This window comes from Anolis sagrei, chromosome 2 (assembly GCF_037176765.1).
Source record: "Anolis sagrei isolate rAnoSag1 chromosome 2, rAnoSag1.mat, whole genome shotgun sequence".
In the NCBI taxonomy this organism is placed as follows: Eukaryota; Metazoa; Chordata; class Lepidosauria; order Squamata; family Dactyloidae; genus Anolis; species Anolis sagrei.
In genome coordinates, this window is record NC_090022.1 from 20,394,709 (window position 1) to 20,419,682 (window position 24,974).

Consider the following 24,974-nt stretch of genomic DNA (forward strand, 5'->3'; position numbering starts at 1 on the left):
TGGGCCTGACTGGTGGAGTTTGGGAAAAATAAACTTATTTATTTATTTATTTACAGTTCTTATATTCCGCCCTTCTCACCCGCAGGGGACTCAGGGCGGATTACAGTAAACACATATATGGCAAACATTCAATGCCAGTTTGACAAACAACATTTAACAGACAAAGGCTATTTAACTTTTTTTTTCTGGCCGCCAGGGGAGCTGCTGCTTTTCATCGTCCATCAACGACACCGATGAAGTTCTTCCGCATTCCACATTCCCCGGAGTCTTCTTTCTTTATGGCCTCATAAATTAGTTAAATTTAGCCTCCCACACAAGGTGGTGCCTTATTTTTCTACTTGACAGATGCAACTGTCTTTCGGGTTGCAAAGGTCGACAACGGGCTACACAATGGCTGGACGCCCACTCCAGCCTGGGCTGGCTTCGAACTCATGACCTTTTGGTCAGAGTGATCTTTAATGCAGCTGACACTCAGCCAGCTGTGTCACAATCCCGGTGCTTGACATTTGGTAGTTGTAGTTGCTGGGATTATAGTTCACCTACTCTCAAAGAGCATTCTGAACCCCATCAACAATCGAATTGGACCAAACTTCCCACACAGAACCCCCATGACCAACAGAAAATACTGTGTTTTCTGATGGTCTTTGGCGACCCCTCTGACACTCCCTGGCAACCCCACAGGGGTCCCGACCCCCAGGTTGAGAACCACTGATCTAGATATTCCTAAGAGAACAACATGTGAATAAAACTGCAAATGTGGAAGGCATACTGTACCTTCCTTAAGGTTTCCCCATCAACTGGAGCAATGCAGTAACTGAAAGGGGTTACAAAAGCATCTTCATATGAACTCATTACGATTAGAAAAGGTTTAAACAAACACAGAAGGCCGCATGAAAAGTGCAAGTGCTCCCTCCTTCTTCTGCTACCTCATAGAAAAGTCTCCTTGATCCCTGTCTTGTTGGACTTTCAGAAGACCCTGCCATCATTGCACATGCCTAGACCTAACTGAAATGTCTTCATTTTTTCCCCTCTAGAATAAAATTTGGTATCATCTGAAAATTCTGAAGAAAGAGAGACAAGACATTTCGACTTATAAACAAAGTGTGGAAACTGAAATGCAGAGACTGTTGGTGGGTATTTAAGTCAATAACAACATTACTTAAGCCAGTGGTTCTCAGCCTTTCTAACACCTTTACCCTTAAATATAGCCCCTCATGTTGTGGTGACCCACAACCATATTTTCGTTGCTAGTTCATAACTGCTACTGTTATGCATTATAATGTAAATATCTGATATGCAGGATGTATTTTCATTGTTACAAATTGAACATACTTAAATCATAGTGATTAATCACAAAAACAATATGCTTGGTGGAGTATGGAGAACGGATGATGGGATTTGCAGCACTGTCAGCTGATTCGGCTCTGATTTCCATGACCACTGAGACTCCCACGAATTACAGACCTGGACCAAACTTGGCACATAGAACCGCCATGACCAACAGAAAATACTGGAGGGGGTTGGGAAGAACTGACAGTGATTTACAGGACATGTAGTTCACCTACATTCGGAGAGCACTGTGAACCCAAACGATAATGGATCTGGACCAAACTTGGCACAAATACTCAATATTCCCATGTTTGAACAATGGTGGAGTTTGGGGAGTCCTTGTGAGGAACAAGTTAAACATGAGCCAACAATGTCATGTGGTGGCAAAAAAAAAGCCAATGGGATTTTGGCCTGCATCAATAGGAGTCTAGTGTCTTGATCCAGGGAAGCCACACTACCCTCTATTCTGCTTAGTCAGACCACACCAGGAATAACGTGTCCAATTATGGACACCGCAGTTGAAGGTGTCCAGAATTGTTGACAAGCTGGAATGTATCCAGAGGAGGGCAACTCAAGTGATCAAGGGTCTGGAGAACAATCCCTATGAGGAGCAGCTTAAAGAGCTGTGCATGTTTAGCTTGCAGAAGAGAAGGCTGAGAGGAGACATGATGAATATGTATAAATATGGGGGGGGGGGGGGGGATCATAAGAGAGAGTAGGCTTGTTTTCTGCTGCCTTGGAGACCAGGATGTGGAACAATGGCTTCAAACTACAGGAAAAGAGATTCCATCTGAACATTAGGAAGAACTTCCTAACTGCGAAAGCTGTTCAGCAGTGGAACTCTCTGCCCCAGAGTGTGGTGGAGGATCCTTCTTTGGAGGCTTTTAAGCAGATGCTGGATGGCCATCTGTCAAGGATGCTTTGGATGCAATTTTCCTGCTGGGTTGTTGTAGGTTTTTCGGGCTATATGGTCATGTTCTAGATGCATTTTCTCCTGACGTTTCACCTGTATCTATGGCAAGCATAATCAGGGGCTGTGAACATATAGCCCGAAAAACCTGCAACAACCCAGTGATTCCAGCATGAAAGACTTCGACAATACAATTTTCCTGCTTCTTGGCAGGAGGTTGGACTGGATGGCCCACAAGGTCTCTTCCAACTCAATGATTCTATGATTTATATGAAACATAAATATAATTTATGTTTAGACATGGACCCCTTCTCCAAGATATCTCATGCTATATGTATATGCTAATACAGATATTGTAAAATCTGGGGGGAAATCCAAAATATAAAGCACTTCTCGTCCCAAGCATTTTGGATAAGTGATGCTTAGTCTAGACTTGTAAAAGTATTACGTTTTGTAAGTATTCAAACCCATATTTGGTTTGACAATTAATAGCAGTTAACAGCTTTTGTGTCAGGGTGGTGAAGACACTCTGGTTTATAATTTGAACTTTAAGGCATTGAACCTTATCCCCAGACCTCCACAAGCAATCACTATTGAAGCACAGTGGTTCTCATAGAGAATAGTGCTTTTAATATTTGCTATATAATGTTTTTAATGAATGTTTTAATGATTAATATTTATACATTTTAATATATATATATATATATATATATATATATTATATATATATATAAATGCTCTGTGCATAATGAGTACCTTATAAACAAAAGAATCAATGAATGAAATCACACAAAATTTGGCAACAAAACGTCTCACTACACAAGGAGTGACCATCACTCAAAAATTATGATTTTGTCATTTGGGAGTTGTAGTTGCTGGGATTTATAGTTCACCTACAATCAAAAAGCATTCTGAACTCCACCAATGATGGAATTGAACCAAACTTCCCACACAGAACTCCCATGACCAACAGAAAATACTGGAAGGGTTTGGTGGGCATTGACCTTGAGTTTGGGAGTTGTAGTTCACCTACATCCAGAGAGCACTTTACTAGAGATTTAAGATTATTTGCATACCACATCTATCTCCAAAAACCTATCCATTTCACTTGGTCATGTCCAGCATTTTTTAAAAAAATTAATCATTAGATTTTAACTGCGTCGTGGTGTTATTGTTTAATGTTTATTGCTTTGTTTTATGAGTTTACTTATTGTTGTATTTGTTATGCTACTGTTTTACTGTTGTATCTGGCCTCGGCCTCTTGTAAGCCGCACCGAGTCCTTCGGGAGATGTTAGCGGGGTATAAATAAAGGATTATTATTATTATTATTATTATTATTATTATTATTATTATTATAGAGCACTGTGGACTCAAACAATGATGGATCTGGACCAAACTTGGCACAAGTACTCAATACACCCAAATATGAACACAGATGGAGTTTGGGGAAAATAGACTTTGACATTTGGGAGTTGTAGTCACTGGGATTCACAGTTCACCTACAATCAAAGAGCATTCTGAACCCCACAAACGACAGAATCAGGGCAAACTTCCCACACAGAACCCCCATGACCAACAGAAAATACTTAAGGCCATCCAATCCAACTCCCTTCATCAGGGCAAGAAAACGTAATCAAAGTCTTCCTGACAAAGAGCCATCCAGCCATAGATATAGATAGATAGATAGATAGATAGATAGATAGATAGATAGATAGATAGATAGATAGATAGAGATAGATGATAGATAGATATGATTCACACACACACAGATATAGTATCATACATTTGAAATGAACCCTTAAAGGACAATGATATCTTGCATGTCTGGGCAAACCAGACAATCTCCACATCAACACTGACAAAGAAATAGCAAGAAATACTGTTTACCCACAAGCATAAAGAAATTGCATATATTAGAAACCAACCACTTTCTCGTTACTTTATTTTCCAGATCAACAGACTGGGCCACAGCAACACGTGACAGGGGACAGCTAGTCAGTTATAAAAACAGTAACTCATACTTTTGCTTTTGAATGCATTGTTAGCTGCCTTAGGTCCCATTATTGTGAGGAAAGCTAGATAATAATAATAACCATCTTGATGATGACAATACAGTCGCCTCCCCCCCCCCCACACACATCTGTACATTTACTTTTTCAGATTTGATTATTCACAATTTTAATATGTCCTCCAGTATGATTCTGTGTTCTTCAGGGTTGGGTTTTTTGGGAGGGTGGTTGGGTTGCAACGATTGTATGTTCCCCACTTTATGGTTCAGAAGTGTGAGTGTGTAGAGTGAAACTTCTAAGGCTGATCTTTCTCCCTATTTTCTTTTTCACTACAGGAAAACATTGAAACAAAAATAAAAAAAATAGTGACTGAATTTAAGCAACTGCACGAAATCCTAAACAAAAAAGAACAGGACTTGCTGACTCAGTTGCAATGTCTGAATAAAGAGATTCAAAACATCAGTAATGAAAAGACTGCCAGACTTTCTGAGAAAATGTCCTCTGTGGAGACAGATATCAAGAAGATGGAAGAAAAACATAACCAGCCAGAAAATGAATTGTTGCAGGTAAGCTTTGGTAGGGAAAAAAAAGTTGTCCCTGGATCTTCTGTATATACAGAGACATACTGCATATACTCAAATATAAGCCAGAACCTGAGAAGAGACTCTTGCTTTTACTAAGCAAATGCACTAATTCAGTGCTTCTCCTTGCAATTGTGTGTCTTCTGGCAACCTTAAGACAAACCTTCTTATGTAGTTTTCTTGGCAAAATTTGTTCAGTGAGTGCTACTTTGGCCTGCATTAAAGGCTAAGTTATGATGAAATTTAATGGTTTTTCTTACGACTTTCTGATTTATTCTATCAGAGAACTGTCCAGCTATCCAGGAACTAAACATTCTGATTTTTCAAGAAATCCTTTTGTTTCTGTTTTGTGTTACTTGTATTCCTTATCAATTTGTGTATAGACTAATTTCAGCATTCTTTTCCTTACTCCTAAAACTCCAAATATCCTGATGCACTGCATTAAAAAATCATTCTAAAACTGTATTGTCAAAGGCTTTAATGGCCAGAACCACTGGGTTGTTGTGAGTATGGCCAGGTTCCAGAAGCATTCTCTCCTATGTTTCACCTGCATCTATGGCAGGCATCCTCAGACGTTGAGGTCTGCTGGGAGCTAGGACAAAGGAGTTCACACCTACCTCAAACAGACAAGAGTTCTTTCTCCCACCCTGAACTTTCCACAGATACATAAACCCAATTTTCCTAATTTGCAAGAGACCTCACAACCTCTGAGGATGCCTGCCATAGATGTGGGTGAAATGTCAGGAGGTAATGCTTCTGAAACATGGCCAGACAGCCCGGAAAGCTCACCACAACACAATCTAAAACTACTGTATATGCTGTTGTACAAATCAACATCATGTGACTGTCCATGTTGCCTGAATGTCCAAATTGGTATTCACTTGTAATCAGAAGGGGATTTGGGAATGCAAAAAGAAGCACATGCATTTTCAATTCACCATTGGTCAAAACTGTAGGGACCCTTTAATGGTGGATCACAGCCACTTTGCAGTTGTTGAAGAATCATGCCAAGTCTCAAATAATATGAATTCTTAAAGTCCAGCAAAAATGGTGCAGCTATGTCAAAATGTGGGAAGTGTTACAGGATATGTCTCTTTAGAAGTCTTTGGGCCATCTGGTGCATGTGACTGATTTTCTCTTTCTTTATTTTCTAGGATGTCAAAGAATCCTTGAAAAGGTATGTAGATTGTTTAAAAGGAAATGCTGGAGGACATGGGGAATATCCTGCCTCTCCTTGGCTGAACAAAGAATCTTTAGGGCTATTTCAAATGTGTGATTTTGTGATCTCATCTAAACTCCCAATTATAGAAATTCTGTCAGTTCTGAGGGCTCTTAAGAATTAAACATTACTCACAGGCTAGATCTCCAGGATATACAACTTTATTCAGAGTCTTACAGGAAACAAAGAAAACCCATTCTAACTAACATTCAGCTAATCCCTCCTTCCAACTTCCTTGGAGCCCCCGGTGGTGGCGCAGTGGGTTAAACCCCTGTGCCGGCAGGACTGAAGACCAACAGGTCACAGGTTAGAATCCGGGGAGAGGTGGATGAGCTCCCTCTATCAGCTCCAGCTCCTCATGCGGGGACATGAGAGAAGCCTCCCACAAGGATGATAAAAACATCAAATCATCCGGACTTCCCCTGGGCAACGTCCTTGCAGACAGCCAATTCTCTCACACTAGAAGCGACTTGCAGTTTCTCAGGTCGCTCCTGACATGACAAAAAAAAAAAAACCCTTCCTTTGAAATCCCTGTTAGCTCAGATATGTTTATGTTCCTACTGGGCAGCAGGCTAGTCCCGTAACAAAAAGAAAACTACTCCCCCTTTTCAGCCAGATGGATGGGTACTAGGCCTTTGTGATTAATGAAAAAATGTTCAGTACTCTTTACAAAATTGGGGTGGGGGTGAGTTGGAGAATCATTTTTAAAATGTTTCTAAAATAGCTTAAGTCTCCACTTCATTACTATAATGAAGTTAACAAATTGCGCACAGGGGGAGTCTGGCCCCCTTTATTCTGCCAGACAGGACAAACACAATCAAATCACCTCCAATAGATGCTCATCCGGCCTTTGAAATAACAACAACCATAAGAAAAATAGTAAAACTATTAGGTAAACTTTGGACTGAAGAGCAACAGGTTGGAGTTTCAAATCCAGGGAGAGCACGGATGAGCTCCCTCTGTCACCTCCAGCTCCCTAGGCATGAGAGAAGCCTCCCACAAGGATGATAAAACATCAAACATCCGGGCATCCCCTGGGCAATGTACTTGCAAGCAGCCAATTCTCTCACACCAGAAGCAACTTGCAGCTCCTCTAGTCGCTCCTTACATGAAAAAAGGCTTTGGAGTTACTGCCTCTCAACTTTGCCTACCTCACAGGGTTGATTCAACTCCCAACAATTCCTTTTTATTTCAAAATCCCTTTAGAAGATGAACATGGCGGAGGAGGAGGAATCACAAGGTGGTAAGCAGAATTCTGGGAAATGTGGTTTGGGAAGGTGAGGACCCCTACAACAGATACAACAGCCCCCACCCTAAACTATATTTCCCAGAATTCTGCTCACCTCCTGCACTGAAGCCTCAATGTGAATGTGGCCTCTGCCTCTCTTTCTGGGCCAGCCATGTGAGGAGGGGCTTCTTCCCTGCCCGGCCATCCGCCCAGGCATCCTTTCCCCCCTTTTTGGGGAAAGAGTGGGGCTTCCTCCTCCATTCTGGGCATTACCACCCTCCTCAGGGCTCTTTGGGGGAACCCAACCCAGCCCTTTTAGGGGAGAAGTGGCGCCTGCCACAGAGACCTGGAGCCATATGAACTCTGTATATGCCCATATCCCCATTTAGTATATGTATGTGTGTCTATATAAAATATTGCACAAGGTGACCTCTTCATGAACTATGCCGAGGATCTCAGGATCCAGGTGTTGAAAGACTTCCTGGGTCATCTTATCTAAACAATGGACTTCGCAAAGACTCTTAAGCATGGACAATAAACAAATAGCTCCTTCCTTGGGCTTCGGAGAGTCTTTTGACTAGACCACCTGAGGTATGGAGGCTAGTGGACATGGTAATTACTTGACATAAAGTAATTATGAAACTAAATCCAGACAAGACAGAGGTACTCCTGGTCAGTCGAAAGGCCGAACAGGGTATAGGGTTACAGCCTGTGCTTGACGGGGTTACACTCCCCCTGAAGGCGCAGGTTCGCAGTCTGGGAGTGACCCTGGACTCATCACTGAGCCTGGAACCCAGGTCTCAGTGGTGGTCAGGGGAGCTTTTGCACAATTACAACTCGTGCACCAGCTGCGCCTGTACCTTGGGAAGTCTGACTTGGCCATGGTGGTCCACGCTCTGGTTACGTCCCGTTTAGACTACTGCAACGCTCTCTACGTGGGGTTGTCTTTGAAGACTGCCCGGAAGCTCCAATTAGTCCAATGAGCGGCAGCCAGATTACTAACGGGAGCGGGGTACAGGGAGCACACAACGCCTGTTACGCCAGCTCCACTGGCTGGCAATTAGCTTCCGAGCACAATTCAAAGTGCTGGTCTTGACCTATAAAGCCCTAAATGACTCCGGCCCAGTTTACCTGTCCGAACAGATTCTCCCCTATGAACCATCAAGGTTATTAAGATCTTCTGGGGGAGGGGGCTGCTCTCGGTCCCACCACCCTCGCAGTTGCATCTGGTGGGGACAAGGGACAGGGCCTTCTCGGTGGTGGCCCCTTGGCTCTGGAACTCCCTCCCACTAGAGATCAGATCTGCCCCTTCCCTCCTGTCGTTTAGAAAACAAGTAAAAACCTGGCTTTGGAATATGGCTTTCGATGACTGAGGCAATGACACTGACCACATGGAAGAATGGCAACGAATTGTGATTTCACCTGACGACCTGGCTCATGTAATTTTTATGATTGTATTTTAATGTATTTGTTTTATCGTATTACGAGGATGCATTGTATTTTGTTATTGTATATGAATTTCATGCTGTAATCCGGCCTGAGTCCCTCTTAGGAGGTGGAGAAGACCGGTATATAAAAACTCTAAATAAATAAATAAATACATGCTTTTGAGCTGTGGTGCTGGAGGAAAGTTCTGAGAGTGCCTTGGACTGCGAGAAGATCCAACCAGTCCATCCTCCAGGAAATAAAGCCCGACTGCTCATTGGAGGGAAGGATACTAGAGACAAAGCTGAAGTACTTTGGCCACATCATGAGGAGACAGCAAAGCCTAGAGAAGACAATTATGCTGGGGAAAGTGGAAGGCAAAAGGAAAAGGGGCCGACCAAGGGCAAGATGGATGGATGGCATCCTTGAAGTGACTGGACTGACATTGAATGAGCTGGGGGTGGTGACGGCCGACAGGGAGCTCTGGCGTGGGCTGGTCCATGAGGTCATGAAGAGTCGGAGACGACTGAAGGAATGAACAACAACTACACATTTCCCAACCGAGAGGAAAAGGGGGTATAGCTGCTTCTCTCCACAAAGCCACTTCCTCATCCCTGGAAAGGGATCCAAGATCTTATCAAAAAAAGTTAATATTGCCAGACAAGGATGTTGTTTCAGACTCATGTCAATAGTCAGGATCAGGGCTGGAGTGCTCAAAGCCATCCCTCCTGATCACTTATCATCAAGGTCTAGGAAGGACCATTCATAATCCAAATCACTTAGGCATTGTATTGTCGAAGGCTTTCATGGCCGGAATCACTCAGTTCTTGTGGGTTTTTTTGGGCTATATGGCCATGTTCTAGAGGCATTTCTCCTGACGTTTCGCCTGCATCTATGGCAAGCTTCCTCAGAGGTGAGGAAGCTTGCCATAGATTCCTCACCTCTGAGGAAGCTTGCCATAGATGCAGGCGAAACGTCAGGAGAAATGCCTCTAGAACATGGCCATATAGCCCAAAAAAACCCACAAGAACTGAGCCACTTAGGCATTTCTTCATTGTTTCCTCTACTGCCTGCCTCTCTCTAGCTCATTGGCTGAGCGGCTCGTGCTCTGATTGGGGCAGCCACATCCTCCCCCGGCCGCTCCTCTAGACTCACTGATGTCACTGTTAGGGGATTAAACCTACTGCCTGAAGGGGCGATGGGGTATTCCTATGTTCCATCCTGTTGACTGCTTGTGAAACTTGGATTTCCAGGCTAAATGCTATCTTTGAGGGTTAGCTCAAATTAGGTTTCAGAGTGAAAGGTCACCTTGAACTTGGCTAGCAAGACCATGGCCCTGGGTTTCGGGGTCCTGGGGTTAACAGGGGTCATAGAATCATAGACTCCAAGAGTTGGAAGAGACCTCATGGGCCATCCAGTCCAACCCCCTGCCAAGAAGCAGGAATATTGCATTCAAATCACCCCTGACAGATGGCCATCCAGCCTCTGTTTAAAAGCTTCCAAAGAAGGAGCCTCCACCACACTCCGGGCAGAGAGTTCCACTGCTGAACGGCTCTCACAGTCAGGAAGTTCTTCCTCATGTTCAGATGGAATTTCCTCTCTTGTAGTTTGATGCCATTGTTCCGCGTCCTAGTCTCCAGGGAAGCAGAAAATAATCTTGCTCCCTCCTCCCTGTGGCTTCCTCTCACATATTTATACATGGCTATCATATCCCCTCTCAGCCTTCTCTTCTTCAGGCTAAACATGCCCAGCTCCTTAAGCCGCTCCTCATAGGGCTTGTTCTCCAGACCTTTTATCATTTTAGTCGCCCTCCTCTGGACACATTCCAGCTTGTCAACATCTCTCTTGAATTGTGGTGCCCAGAATTGGACACAATATTCCAGGTGTGGTCTAACCAGAGCAGAATAGAGGGGTAGCATTACTTCCCTAGATCTAGACACTATGCTTCAATAACAGGATAAAAAGTTGGAAATGCATTCCTCACATTGTTTCAGATTGAATCAAATGGGCCAATCTCAGGCCCCTTCTACACTGCTATATAATCCAGATTATCAAAAGAGATAACCCACATTTTTTGCTTTGAACTGGATTATATGAGTCTACCCTGCCATATAATCCAATTCAAAGCAGATAATCTGCAATCTGCAGTGTAGAAGGGGTCGCAGCTCACTTCTTATTTGACCTCTTCCTTAATTGTTTTTTTTTTTTTCCTTTTTGGTCATATCTACCTTTTCTGTAGTAAATTTGATCTTTTTTTAAAAATAAATAAATAATAATATCCTTTTTGGCATTTTTAAAATATTCTCACCAATTATTCCTTGAGTTGACATGGATTCCTGAGAAAAGATTTTCTGTTATGTTTTCTGAGCAATAAACTTTCCATCTTGTAGAATGAAAATCTGACATGAAAAGCAGCCATTACGATAGTTTTATATTAATTTCTCTCCACACTATCTCAGCCTCAGAGGAAAGCTAAGACACCCACTCCCTCTGAACAAATCTTGCAAAGAACACCCTTTGGTAGAGGGACCTTTGGGTTGTCATAAATTGGAAATGACTTGGAAGCACACCACAACAATAATCGGTGCATTCAAATATGTAGAGTACATGTTTCTTATTTGTCTTCTGTTTTCTGAAATGGCAACATTTCCAAATTATCATTGCTCTTTGTAACAGCCAGTTTGGACAATACATGGATTAACTGATTACCTTCTCTGCCATGTCTAACCCTAATGTTCCTACTTTTTCCTGCAACTTTCTTGCTGAAACAACTATCTGGAAAAATAATGTTCACTTACTTCCCCACAGGTATAAGAAGGAAAAAATTGAGGTGCCTCGAGCTTTATTTCTTCGTCAATGGAAATGTATTGAACGTTTTGGTAAAATCCACAATAGATTGCAAACTGACATCAATACATTCAAAGGTAAAGAATAATGAATTCTGAATTTCAAAACAAGGTTTAAAACATAGTTGATCTGATTTAGTTTAAAAAATTAAATTTATATCCCAACCTTCTTGACATTTAAATTGATTTGCTAAAATACAATCACTCATAACATGAAGATTGATTGGATGGAACCTAGAAACTATTTAAGTCTCCAATAAAGAAGTTACTGGAATTGGAATTGGAATTGGAAGGGACAGGCATGTAACCGGGGGGGGGGGGGCTTGGGGGGCTTGGGGGGCTTCAGCCCCCCCCCCCCCCCGAAATTCTCATGATGGTCCGCGAGAAGGCCTTACTGGTGCATTATTTAAACTGTTATGTTTATTCATATCATGATCTGATCACCATACTCAATATATCCCATATGCATGGGGGTATTGGGGTAACGATACAAAAGGTTTGCTAGGCTAGACCCTCTTTCACTCAGACTCAGCCCCCCCCCCCAATCAAACTCAGCCCCCCTCCCCCCGCCCCGAATCAAAATCCTGGCTACTGGCCTGGGAAGGGACCACAAGACCAATGTAGACCTTGAGGAAGTCCATCACCATTTCAGGCAATCTATTCCCTTGTTAAATTGCAATTCATAGAATCATAGAATCATAGAATCAAAGAGTTGGAAGAGACCTCGTGGGCCATCCAGTCCAACCCCCTGCCAAGAAGCAGGAATATTGCATTCAAATCACCCCTGACAGATGGCCATCCAGCCTCTGCTTAAAAGCTTCCAAAGAAGGAGCCTCCACCACACTCCGGGGCAGAGAGTTCCACTGCTGAACGGCTCTCACAGTCAGGAAGTTCTTCCTCATGTTCAGCTGGAATCTCCTCTCTTGTAGTTTGAAGCCATTGTTCCGCGTCCTAGTCTCCAAGGAAGCAGAAAACAAGCTTGCTCCCTCCTCCCTGTGGCTTCCTCTCACATATTTATACATGGCTATCATATCTCCTCTCAGCCTTCTCTTCTTCAGGCTAAACATGCCCAGTTCCCTAAGCCGCTCCTCATAGGGCTTGTTCTCCAGACCCTTGATCATTTTAGTCGCCCTCCTCTGGACACATTCCAGCTTGTCAATATCTCAATTAAGGTCAAGAAGTTCTTCCCAATGCTAAGGTGGCATATTTTTCTTGTAATTTAAATCTATTTGGTGTTACTTTAAAACGTACTTTGTAGTTTCCAGGGGGAAAAATGGGAATTTGAGAATGGGAATTTTTGGCCATTGATACAACATTAACATGGTGTACAAGTAAGTATGGTGCTAAAGGATATATAGATGAATCTGAAGCAGAATACTTTGAATTGCTGCTGGATTATTTGCAGGTATAGTCAATCCCTCAGACTTTCCTCCATCAAACTAAATATACCTTGGCCCCCAAAATGGTTCTTTATAAGGCTTGATCTCCAGATTTTTGATCATCATCATCATCCGCTGGATGTATCCCAGTTTGTCAATATCCCTTTTGAATTGTGTTGGTCAGAACTGGACATGGTATTCCAGGAGAGGTCCGACCAAATCAGATGTTCCTGGCCATTTCTCCTTTAAAATAGAACGAAAATAAAAGGTTATGTACTATAAAAAGAGCATAAGTTCAGCAGGTTTTTCTCCAACTCTAACAATGTGCACAATATGTAAAATAAAGAAACCATCTCAGGCAAAAATTTTGTAAGTAAACATATCAGGCTTTCTAGCGATCTCTTGAAAACTTCTTCATGCAAAAGGCATCCAAGGATAATTGGCCCTACGCTCAGTAATGGAGTCTGTAAGTAGTTGTTTATTTTGTTGGTCCCAGTGAAGGAGTGAGTGGAGCTTATTAGGTGAAAAAAATGTTTAAAAAATGCTGAAATGCAAGCCTAAGAGAGAGGTTTGTCCTTTGGCCTACAGAAGAGCAAAAGGGAAAGAGAGATAAAAGTATTTGGAAAGCACAGGATGCTGTGTGGTTCAAGGATACAGGGCAGGCTGACATCCAAGAAGCAGTCTGAAGTCATAACATGTATGTTTGCTCTAAGTATGTAGAAGGTTATCAGTTTTAGAGGCACCGAAGTGACAAGAAGGTGAAAGAACATGTTTTTGAAACATTGTTCCGGAGGTGGATCTGTTTCATGACACAGCAAGAAAAGTGTATAAGAAAGAACTGAAAAATCAAATGGCACACACAACCTTTTTGAAAGACATTTGACTTGTTTGGCTGTATGTCCTAGTGTGGCCACACTTGAAAATAGAAGGATTTTTGCTTCACTCACGGAGACTGTTTGCCTTTCTTTGTCACCAACCATTGGTAATTAAAATAGTTCCCTACACCAGACAGACACATGCAGTACAGCAAGATAGGCTAAAGCAGTGTTTCGTACACGATCTGATGTGTGGAGTTGGCATTTCCCAGCAATGTATCAGTGACTGGGACTATAATTGGACTTCTTGGATACAGTTGTTCCTTTTTACTTGAAACTTGCAGGCACTGTAAGCTAATGACTTCCTACTTCTTGGCAAGGGGTTGGACTGGATGGCCCACAAGGTCTCTTCCAACTCTGTGATTATTTTTTTTAGCTTTATCCATTATTTACTGTAGATAAATTGCTAATACCCAAAGTCTGCTGATACCCAAATTAAAATGCAAATTCAAATAAGTTTAAAACACAGTGAAAGCATAATTAAAGGATATAGTGAGATGAGGCAGCTAAATGATTCTAGACTACATCAATAGGGTAAATATAGTTTCTGGATCAAGGGAAATAGTATTTCCACTATTTTGCTTTGATCAGAAATCACCTGAAAGAGCATGTTCAGTTTCTGGGCAACACAATTCAAAAAGGATATTGAGAAATTGGAGCATGTCCAGAGAAGGGTGACCAAAATGGTAAAAGGTCTGGAAGCCAAGCCTTATGAGCTGCAGTTTAGGGAGCTTGGAGAAGAGAAAGTTAAGAGTAGATATGATAACTATGTCTAAAGGACACCATATTGAGGAAGGAACAAGCTTGTTTTCTGCTGCTCTAGAGACCAGGACATAGAGGAACGGATTCAAAATGCAGGAAAGGAGATCCTACCTAAACATTAGGAAAAACCTCCAGATAGTAAGCATTGCTTGGCAGCAAAGTATGTTTGGATGAATATCTGACAGGAGTGCTATTATTGTGTGTTCCTACATGGTAGAATGGAATTGGACTAGATTGGGCTGGTAAATAATAAAATTATATAATAAAACTTTATTTATAACTTGCCCTATCTCCCCGAGGGGACTCGGGGCTCTTGATTCAATGATTCTGGAAACAGTCAATTTCATTTAAAATACCCTTTCCTGTGCAATAAGTTAAGCCAAATTCCTGTTGAAATAAAAGTTCCTTGCCTGCCCATGTAAACAGCAGAAGGGGTACCAATTGAGCCACCTACGGAAGAACATTCATAGCTTGGGAGCAATCTGTTAGAAAACTCTCTCCCATAATTTCAAAAACTGTGCTTGTGATAGTTAGACCAACAGAAAGCCTTTCTGTGCAGTGTGAAATATCAGATATTCCTTTTTGAATATGTATGCATCAATATTAATTGTTTCTCTTTGTCCTTGTCTTCTCTAGCTACTATAGTGCCACCGACCCCAGAAATTCCAAAAGCAAAGCAAGACAGGTTTGGCTATTTTTCCGCCAGATAGAGCATTTGCAACCCTTTAAAGCAAAATAAAAGTAGGGTAGAATATGAGTTTGATATCAATGTGTTGTATTGTACAAGTTAATAAATAGTGAGCAACTGATAGTCACTCTTGGAGACTGTTTCCATGCCAACTACTTCACAAAGTAGGGGCAAAGGAATCCCCATGGCTTACTTTCCACTAACCCTATTGCAGCTGTTCTCAATTGGCATTTCTGTGCTGGATTGACCCTGCTTTACCAACCAATGTATACTTGCCCCCACTTTGCTTCATTAGACACATGCAGTAGAGCCTCTATGGACAGACATTTATATCAGTTGGTCAGCCCACAAAAACTACACAATTCTTTTGCTTCTTTCTCTCCTCCTCCCATGTTTATTCCATTTTAGTTTGATTAAATTACCTTGGGGAATTTTAGTGGATTTTGGTTTTATATAATCATAGTTCCCCCATAGTCGTGAAAACTATTTCCTAGATTAGTTTAAAAATCTTTTAAATAAAGTCATTTATCAGAAAATCAGTGAAGCATGATTTTCTGATGAACGACACTCTGATTTCTACTAAAGGAAAACCATATTTTTTCATGCCTCCACTTTCTCATGCAGAACAATGTAACACAAGGAGGTAGACTGTAGTTGACCCTGCCACTATCTAAACACACCCTACACTCGTTTTCTCAACTTTTCCTTCTTCTTACAGCAATATCTGCAAGGACATGAAAATTCTCTCACTGGTCGTGGAGCATTTTCCAGGAAATGATGTACAAGTCACAACATATAGTAAACTGGCAAGTTTAATGCCTACCTGGACCTTTCGGGCTCCTTCTGAAGATTTCAAGTTGTCTTGCTTGTCTTATACTATGGGATTTGAAAAAATAACCTCAGGGTGTCATTCCTGGGAGGTAGAAATGGAGAATGCAACATTCTGGGCTGTAGGGGTGGCCAAAGAGTCCTTAAGGAATAGCCATGATCAAGGGGTGCAAGAAGGATACTGGTTTCAAGGCGTGCCAAGGTTCCCATATTATCAAAGTGTGAAAGAAGGGAACTGGGCTATATGCCTTTATTCTGAAAATGGTATATATAAATGGACTGCATTCACCTCTCCTAAACTATCTCTAGGACCATGGCCCTTTAAAAATACAAAACTCCAACCTGTCTCTTACACAAATCCTGATTTGAACAAGGATAGAAAAAAGAATATCCGTGTGATCCTGGACTATGAAAACAGTTCAGTGATTTTTACAGATGATTCTGATATGATTTGCTCTTTCAACAATGCTTCATTTTCTGATGAGCCAATCTCCTCCTGGGTCAGTGTGGGAAAATGAGATGATATTGGCGAGAAAGCAGGAAACCTCAATTTGGATTACGCCAAGCTCCTATGAAGTGGGGTAGGGTAGTGAAGCTTAACTCTCATTGTTCCCATAATAACTTCCCCCCCATCTGTTTTCTCCTCTGTTCCAATCCACGAATCTCTCTAAGAGAATGTGGAATGAGTATGGGCTTGGGGTTAGTTGGCAACTTTTTCATAGTCACATCAAGTTGCCGCTTTCCTGATTTAACTTCTTTCCCCAAGAACCCATAGTTCTTTTGGAAAGAGGACTCATATATGACCCACTTCAAATGTCATTGTTTGTAGCCTGCTGCAAACTGCACTGTTACAAACTGCACTAGTACAAACTGGTGAAACGAAATACATGACCCATTTGGGCAAATGCTATAATATATGACAACTGCTGCAAGAATTATATATACTTAGAGATTGAAGCAACCATTTATCCCAATACAAGAAGAATGGCTAATGAACATATGTGAAATAGCTGAGATAGAGAAATCACCTTTGCTGATTAAGGAGAAATCTTTAACTTTGAGAAAGATTGGGTCCTATTCATCACTTTTTCACAGCAGTGATGGAGTCCTTGATCTACTATAGGATTTATGAATCAGAGTTCTGCTTTAAGGAGAAGTGTGGTTACATTATTGTGTAAAGAGGGTAAACAAATTAGAGATAATAACCATCTGACAGAGAGTTTGTGGGAAGTTTGTAGAGGTTTTTAATAGTTGTGGACAACATGTAGTTTTGGTAGCTTTAGATATCTAAAATGCTTGTTTCTATGTTTATTAAAGAAAGTATTGATTAACCATGTTCACCATTGCATAATCATCTCACCAAACTAGACATGCTTGTTTGCAAATATCGCATGCTACATGGCAACTGTCCGTAAGATGGGATAACGATCCAAATCAGAAGCTATGCCCAACTTCACTCAGGCTGACAGCCATCAATAGGCATACTAATGGCCTATGAAATGTACCCCCAAACTCAGTGCTACCTAATGCATCTGATGAACTTGCAGGTTCATGCTTATATACAGCAGCTCTTGCCAGAGAGAAACCTTATTAACACTTCTCAACAAATCCTGACATACCTTTAGGTCATTCTTAGTTTCTTTAATGATATGCATATAGTGATGAAGTGTTGATTCTGAGTGGTGTAATGTGAGTAGAGGAGGTGTCAGAGGAGATTACTCTCCAAAGGTGAGATGTCCCAAAAACACCTGTAGCTCAGATGAAAGCCATTGTGCATCACATGTAAATACATCCCCTGTGTAGTGATCCCAGAGAAAACAATTCTGAAACCTTTGCTGACACATAGGAGTAGGATCTCTCTTGTGGCTTCATTTTCCTTCTGGTGGTTTCAATGGTTATGTAACACATAGTACTTTTTGCTTTGTCTGAAAAACAGAATATAAAAAGAGATCTGCATAAAGCTGCCACAGATTGCCCAAAGTATCAACTTCATCTTTATGTTGAAATGCTCTTATTCTTTATATGAGTTTGGTAATAATTTGGGCTACTATCTCTTGTACTTTTTATGTTGAATGTTCTGTAAATTGTAATCCCTTTGACATGGACAGTAGCTCACACAATAAATGTATTGGATGCTACCTTTTTCTTGGTTTTTTGATAGTAGTATTTGTAGAGATAATAAGAATAATAATTGAAGAGAAACAACTGGAAAAGCTGACATGATACAAGGATTCAAAGACTGAACTGGAAAGACTCTAGCACAAGCCAGTAAAGGTGGTCCCAGTGGTGATCGGCACACTGGGTGCAGTGCCTAAAGACCTTGGCCTGCACTTAAACACAATCAGCACTGACAAAATTACAATCTGCAAAAGGCCATCTTACTGGGATCTGCATGCATTATTCGTCGATACATCACACAGTCCTAGACACTTGGGAAGTGCTTGATGTGTGAGCCAATACAACAGCCAGCAGAATGATCTTGCTTGCTGTGGACTCATCTTGTTGTGATGATGATGATGATAATAATAATAATAATAATAATAATAATAATAATAATAATGTGCCGTTGTTTGTAAGCCGCCCTGAGTCCCCCCTCGGGGGTGAGAAGGGCGGGGTATAAGTAATTGAAATAAATAATAAATAATAACTTTATTTCTATACCCTGCCACCATCTCCCAAAGGTTCTTTCAAGTGATATATTCAGCCACTTGTCTTAGGTTACAGAATATTAGCCAAGGGTAAACAAAGTAATGTCAGAAATCCAAGGACACAAACAGTAATAATTTGGCAAAATAGAGAAAAGAAGCAAAATGTTAAAACCAACTAACTACTATCGTTTAGCACTTTAAGGTGGGGATGTCATAATTGAAACAGAGTGTAGAGAAGATAAAACTTTGTTGAGCTCACACAATACCACTAATCACAGCAACAGCTCTACCAGCATCTTCCTTAAAAGAAAACTTGTCCCTGTTTCACCCCCAAAGTGATGGGCATACCACCCAGGCAGGCATTTATAACCGCTATCAGGGAGGGGAACAGAAGAAGTTAATGTTGCTGGCTAAAGACCCGGGCAGCTTGGGGCTTGGTTGCATAGAGAGGTCTTCTCAGCATACAGACAGATAATTTCTGGGGAAGAAAGAAACTAGCAGGTTTAAGAAGGATTCTCAAAATGATATTAAGTAGGCAACAGGAACTAGTAGCTTCAAAAGCAATCAAGAAGCTCCATCTCCTGATAAAGAAATTCTGTGCAGAATTTTTTACATTGTTGAGTCAGCCGAGATCTATTTCTTCTGGGTAATAAATCAAGGAATATAGTGGTTTCAGTGTTGGACTCTGGAGATTAGGGTCCAAATCCCTAATCAGCATGAAATGCTCACTAGCAATTCACATACTCTCTGCCACAGAATATCCCCTGATCATTCCACATCATTATAAATTGGAAATAACTTAAAAGTAGACAACACAAACAAGGGGGGGGGGGAGTACTAGATCTTCCATTATTAGACAGTAGATGGTGCTGGTGATCAGTCTAATTCAACTTCTTCAAAATGAGGTCAAGGTTTCTCCTGACATTAAGTCCACTTGGGTCCAACTCTGGAGGGTGGTGTTCATCTCCATTTCGCCTGCGTTGCCTGTAGACAGCTGCAAGGTCATGTGGCCAGCATGACTGCATGGAGCACCATGCATAATGAATGTGCCCCTTATTTTTCTCTTTCACTAACATACTTCAGATTCATGTATGTGCTGGTCTAAGGAGGCGCAGTAGGTTAAAGCGCTGAGCTGCCGAACTTGCTGACCAAAAGATCACAGGTTCAAATCTAGGGAGTGGCATGAGCTCCTGCTGTTAGCCCAGCTTCTGCCAACCTAGCAGTTCAAAAACAAGCAAATGTGAGTAGATCAATAGGTACTGCTCTGGCGGGAAGGTAACAGCGCTCCATGCAGTCATGCAGGCCACATGACCTTGGAGATGTCTACGGACAACACTGGCTATTTGGCTAAGAATTGGAGATGAGCACCAACCCCCAGAGTCAGACATGACTGGACAAAATGTCCGGGGAAAACCTTTACCCCTAAGGAGGGGTAGTCTGGCAGTTCTTTTCACCTTCAGCTTTTGCTCAATACTATCCATTTCATTTACTGGATTGACATCAGGCCACTGAAAGAGCAAAAAATTAATTTTAAATTTATGGGTGAAAGTTGGTCACATGAGCATATACACCCAAGACATTATGTATAAAGGCTGGAATATATTCTGTTCCCCAAACCACCATTTTTGTACTTGGCTGCACATGATAAATCTCAAGGTTCTAGTTATGGTAATCATCATCAACATCACATTTGCCCAAGAAAGTAGGGCTGGGCGGTTTTGTTCGTTAATTTCGTAATTCGTTAAAAATTCGTTATTTTTTGATAATGAAGCGATAACGAACCATTCAGGAGCAACTAAAAATCAAAACGAATTTTTCAATTCGTTTCGTAATTGTTTCGGATTTGTTTTGTATTCGTTTCATTATCGTTTCGAAATCGTTTCGTTATCGTTTCGAAATCGTTTCGTTATTATTTCCGCATGTCTGGGTCAAGTTTTATAGTTGTTGTTTGTTTAATCAGTGAAAAAAAATTATAAATATTACACCAACAGTCAACAACAGAGGGAGAGGGAAGCTTCAGAACTTCCCCCTGTCCCATTTGGAGTTTTTTTAGCATATTGCGCGGTCGCGTCCGCCATTAACGAATCGATTCGTAATTGTTTCGTAATTTCCGAAATTTTGTAAATATCAAACTTTTTAAAAGAAAAATTTCAGAATTCTTTTAAAAATCGAAATGCAAAACTCCCCAAAAAACTAATCAAGTTTAGAAACAAATTTTTCTTGTAGGGTGGTTGCCCAGCCCTACAAGAAAACTCTGTACCGTTCATGGGGTTGCTGTAAATTGACACAGAGTGTTCAGGTTAAATATTTCTGTGCATAGAATTGTGAAGTAGCCTTCAAGCAAAAAAAAAAAATGTTCTGGATGGTGGGGTCAGCCCTTGGGAGGAAAGTGATACCTTTTTCTTCTATAAAGAGGCTGATTTGGTTTACGTCCTCCTCACAATGCTCTCCTACACATCATCACACTAGAGAGAAAAAATCACTTTTTTCTGTCTCCAGAATTCTGGAGTTTGTAGTTTAATTAGGCTGTTAAAAGCTCCTCCTTAAACTACAAACCCCAGAAATTCTGCAGGAGGCAGCAACCGGATTTAAAGTGGAGTCATTCTCTACTGGGTCCTAAAAATAGTCTAGTTTGCTTCGAACCGCATTTCTGCACTAAGACTAACAAAACTGATCAGCTTTCATTTTATTTGCATTGTATAAAAAACAGTCATGTGGTATCTAACACCATGCAAACTGGCAAAATTCTCAAAAAATATTTGTAATAAATGTTGGAAATGCGGAGGAGCCCAGCAGCACCCGCCAGTGCTGGGGTACTTTTTGATACAATCCTTTCTTTTATTTGTTATATTGTAACAATTTCAATTGACCCAATTAAATTTGGAGGCAGTATTCCTCAGAGATCAATATGTACAATGTATATCCATTGTTTTGAAAATAGGTCATGACTAGACAGATAAAGAGGTTTATGTTGCACCTCAGCAGGAGTTCACCTTGCTCAAAGTACTCACCAGGAAACCAGACTTGGAAATAAACAGTTTATTGATAAAACACACAGAAGAAAGGGCCAAAGGCACTTTAAGCAGATAATAGAATAAAAATCCAAGTGTGCATATAGAAAGCAAGTCCCATAGGCAAAAGGTAAATCCAAAAACAAGAGTTAAAACTTGAACATTAATCCAGAAAACAAGGACTAAAACAAGGGCATGAATGTAAATCCTTCAAGCAGGAAGCAAAACTTGACAAGGAATCTTGGGCCTTGAGCTTAGAGCATGAACCAGGAACAAGACGGGAGTTTCCCACTCCAGTAGTGACATTGCTTGATCTGCTGAACGTAGCATTTGTTGGATTTTCTTGGTGGGTTTGTAAACACAACATACAAACAATCTACAAACCCACCAAGAAAATCCAACAAATGCTACGTTCAGCAAAGGACAAGAGGGATCCTCTCACCTCTGCAGGAGTCTACCGTATACCATGCAGCTGTGGACAAGTCTACATAGGGACCACCAAACGCAGCATTGCCCAAACACGCATCAAGGAACATGAAAGGCACTGCAGACTACTTCAACCAGAGAAGTCAGCCATAGCAGAGCACCTGATGAACCAGCCTGGACACAGCATATTATTTGAGAACACAGAAATGCTGGACCACACAAACAACCACCATTCAGACTACACAGAGAAGCCATTGAAATCCACAAGCATGTGGACAATTTCAACAGAAAGGAAGAGACCATGAAAATGAACAAAATCTGGCTACCAGTATTAAAGAACTCTAAAATTATAACAGCTAAACAACAGAGAGGAAGAAACCAGGCACAGATTAACACCTCCCAGCAACATATTTTCCCAGGTTCAGGCAGGCCTTCAAATGCTAATGAAGGTGATTAGCTAAACATTCACACCTCACTGCAGCAGGGAAGAGCTCCTTGCCCCACCCCAGCCATTCCACAGATATATAAACCCATTGTCCTAATTCCAACAGACCTCTGAGGATGCTTGCCATAGATGCAGGCGAAACGTCAGGAGAAATGCCTCTAGAACATGGCCATATAGCCCGAAAAAACCCACAAGAACTGAGTGATTCCGGCCATGAAAGCCTTCGACAATATTTTTTTATTTCTCGTGTCAGGGCATTTCTAACAGAACAAAGCAAACAAACAGAGAAAATACAAAATGTGTGAGTTTGGTAGTTGATTAGATGTCCTTTGACCAGTATCTGGCCACTTGGAGTGCCTCTGGTGTTGCTGCAAAGAAGGTCCTCCCTTGTGCATGTGGCAGGGCTCAGGGTGCATTGCAGCAGGTGGTCTGTGGTTTGCTCCTCTCCGCACTCGCATGTCGAGGATTCCACTTTGTAGCCCCATTTCTGAAGGTTGGCTCTGCATCTCGTGGTGCCAGAGCACAGTCTGTTCAGTGCCTTCCAAGTTGCCCAGTCCTCTGTGTGCCCGGGGGGGGGGGGGGGAGTCTCTCATTTGGTATCAGCCATTGGTTGAGGTTCTGGGTTTGAGCCTGCCACTTTTGGACTCTCGCTTGCTGAGGCGTTCCAGCGAGTGTCTCTGTAGATCTTAGAAAACTATGTCTGGAGATGTTTATTTCATTCTAGCTGGAGTGGATGTCAAACTGCAATCATTTGCCCAGGAGCCGACATGCCCATTGGGTGGAGATATACAATATTTATAGGAAAAGTTCCCATGCACCCCCCTCCCCCCCCTTCTTAGCTGGCTTTGTTATGATTGGCTGTGATGTCAGCAAGCCAGCAGGAGAGCCAATGGCAGCCTGAATCCTGCTTTGGTCTCTCAGCCAATGGGGTGGAAGGGAGGCGGGCAACAGGGAAACAATGATGTCCAGTTGACTGGTTTAAATGAGTAATGTGTGCAAAATGGCTCAGCAATTGCTTTTTTTTATCCCTCAAGCTGCCCAGGTCTTGACTTTCTTGAAAATACATTTTTTGTCTGGCTCAGGGGCCAGATCTTTTGTTGTCCTTCCGTCCAGGATATGGTCAATTGATGGGATTTATGATTGGCATTGGCCAACTGGATTCCCACAATGAAAAAGAGGCAGTTGGGAGCCCTGATCCTCCGCAGGTAGGGTGGCACCCTTTGTGTTGGTGGATCAAGATGCCCAGAGGTTTTATCTCCAGATGGACTAGCCTTTTGCCCTCTGAGATCTGGTTGATAAGAACCATTTGTTTTATTGTCCTTGCAAATGGGCTTGGTGAAACCTTTTGCTAGGGGTTTAATAGCTCAGGAAGCATGAGGGGACTTCCTGAGCCAGGCAAGTTACTGGATTTTGAAAACAGTGGCTTTTCCTTCATATTTCATATACACATACAATGGTATGGGGAAAGGGGAACAAACAAGGAATTCATAAGAGATAAATCATGCAAGACCAAAGGGAGCCCTGGCATCCCTCCCTCCACCAAAGGTTCACATAGATCAGTGAAATATCATAAAAGTTCATGAGGTTTGGGAAAAGTGTGTAAAAGTCCTAGATAAGTCCATAAGAGTCCATGGGGAGCACACTGGAGTCAATGGGAGCACTGAGAAGTTGGAGTCCATTCATAAAACAGGAGTTTCATTCATGAAAAAGGAATCCAATTGATCAATAAATGGCCAATATTGGTCAGATGCTAGTTTGAGTCACAGGGGTATTGCCATGTGGAGGCATGGAAAAAGCCTTAGGTTCCCACATGCAGGAGAGATAGGGGATTATGGGGTCATTCCAGCCTGGTGTCCTTGGCAAAACTATGAATTCCCTGATTTTTGAACCATCCGGGGAAGGGGGGTTACCTTTGACTTCACATGTACACATTATTTTGCTTCTGCCTCTCCTTCCGGTGGCTTTGCTTGCACCTGGATTTCCTCCCCCACAGGAGCAGCCTGGGATCTCTCTCTAAGGCAGCTGCTTCTTCGGATGAGCTCATGTTATCCTCCCTTCTCTGCCTGTCAGCTTCCAAAGCAGTTTCATTCCCATACTCAGAAACAGCATCTTGCTCCATTCTCCCAACCTGAGATCTATCTTGCTCCAACACCCCCTCTGTCTGGGCACCCACAGAACCATCAGGCCCTGCACCCCAAACCACTCATCATCATCAGCTGGCTGAATTACAACACTTTATAACACAAGCATCAGGTGAAGTATACCAAGTCTACTTGCAAACTTCTTTCTCCCAGTTAGATCTGCAGATTCTATAAATAAGATTATTTCCTATACATAAAACATATGTTATAGGTTTGGCTGCAC

The 24,974-nt window shown here is 41.8% G+C and overlaps 1 protein-coding gene across 3 annotated transcripts in view; it reads left to right on the forward strand.

Moving 5' to 3' along the window:
* LOC132765201 (zinc finger protein RFP-like) overlaps window positions 1-24,974 on the forward strand; it is a 63,511-nt gene that overhangs the window by 9,572 nt on the left and 28,965 nt on the right. Inside the window, exons 2-7 of one of the 3 annotated variants that reach the window (XM_067463324.1) lie at window positions 1,035-1,130; window positions 4,585-4,815; window positions 5,985-6,007; window positions 11,511-11,626; window positions 15,201-15,249; window positions 15,971-18,218. In XM_067463324.1, the coding sequence (XP_067319425.1) occupies window positions 1,035-1,130; window positions 4,585-4,815; window positions 5,985-6,007; window positions 11,511-11,626; window positions 15,201-15,249; window positions 15,971-16,598 (1,143 nt within the window). In that variant the 3' untranslated portion in view covers window positions 16,599-18,218. Of the gene's footprint in view, window positions 1-1,034; window positions 1,131-4,584; window positions 4,816-5,984; window positions 6,008-11,510; window positions 11,627-15,200; window positions 15,250-15,970; window positions 18,219-24,974 lie in introns of those variants that run through there. The other 2 variants (XM_067463325.1, XM_067463326.1) reach the window with 2 other exon arrangements.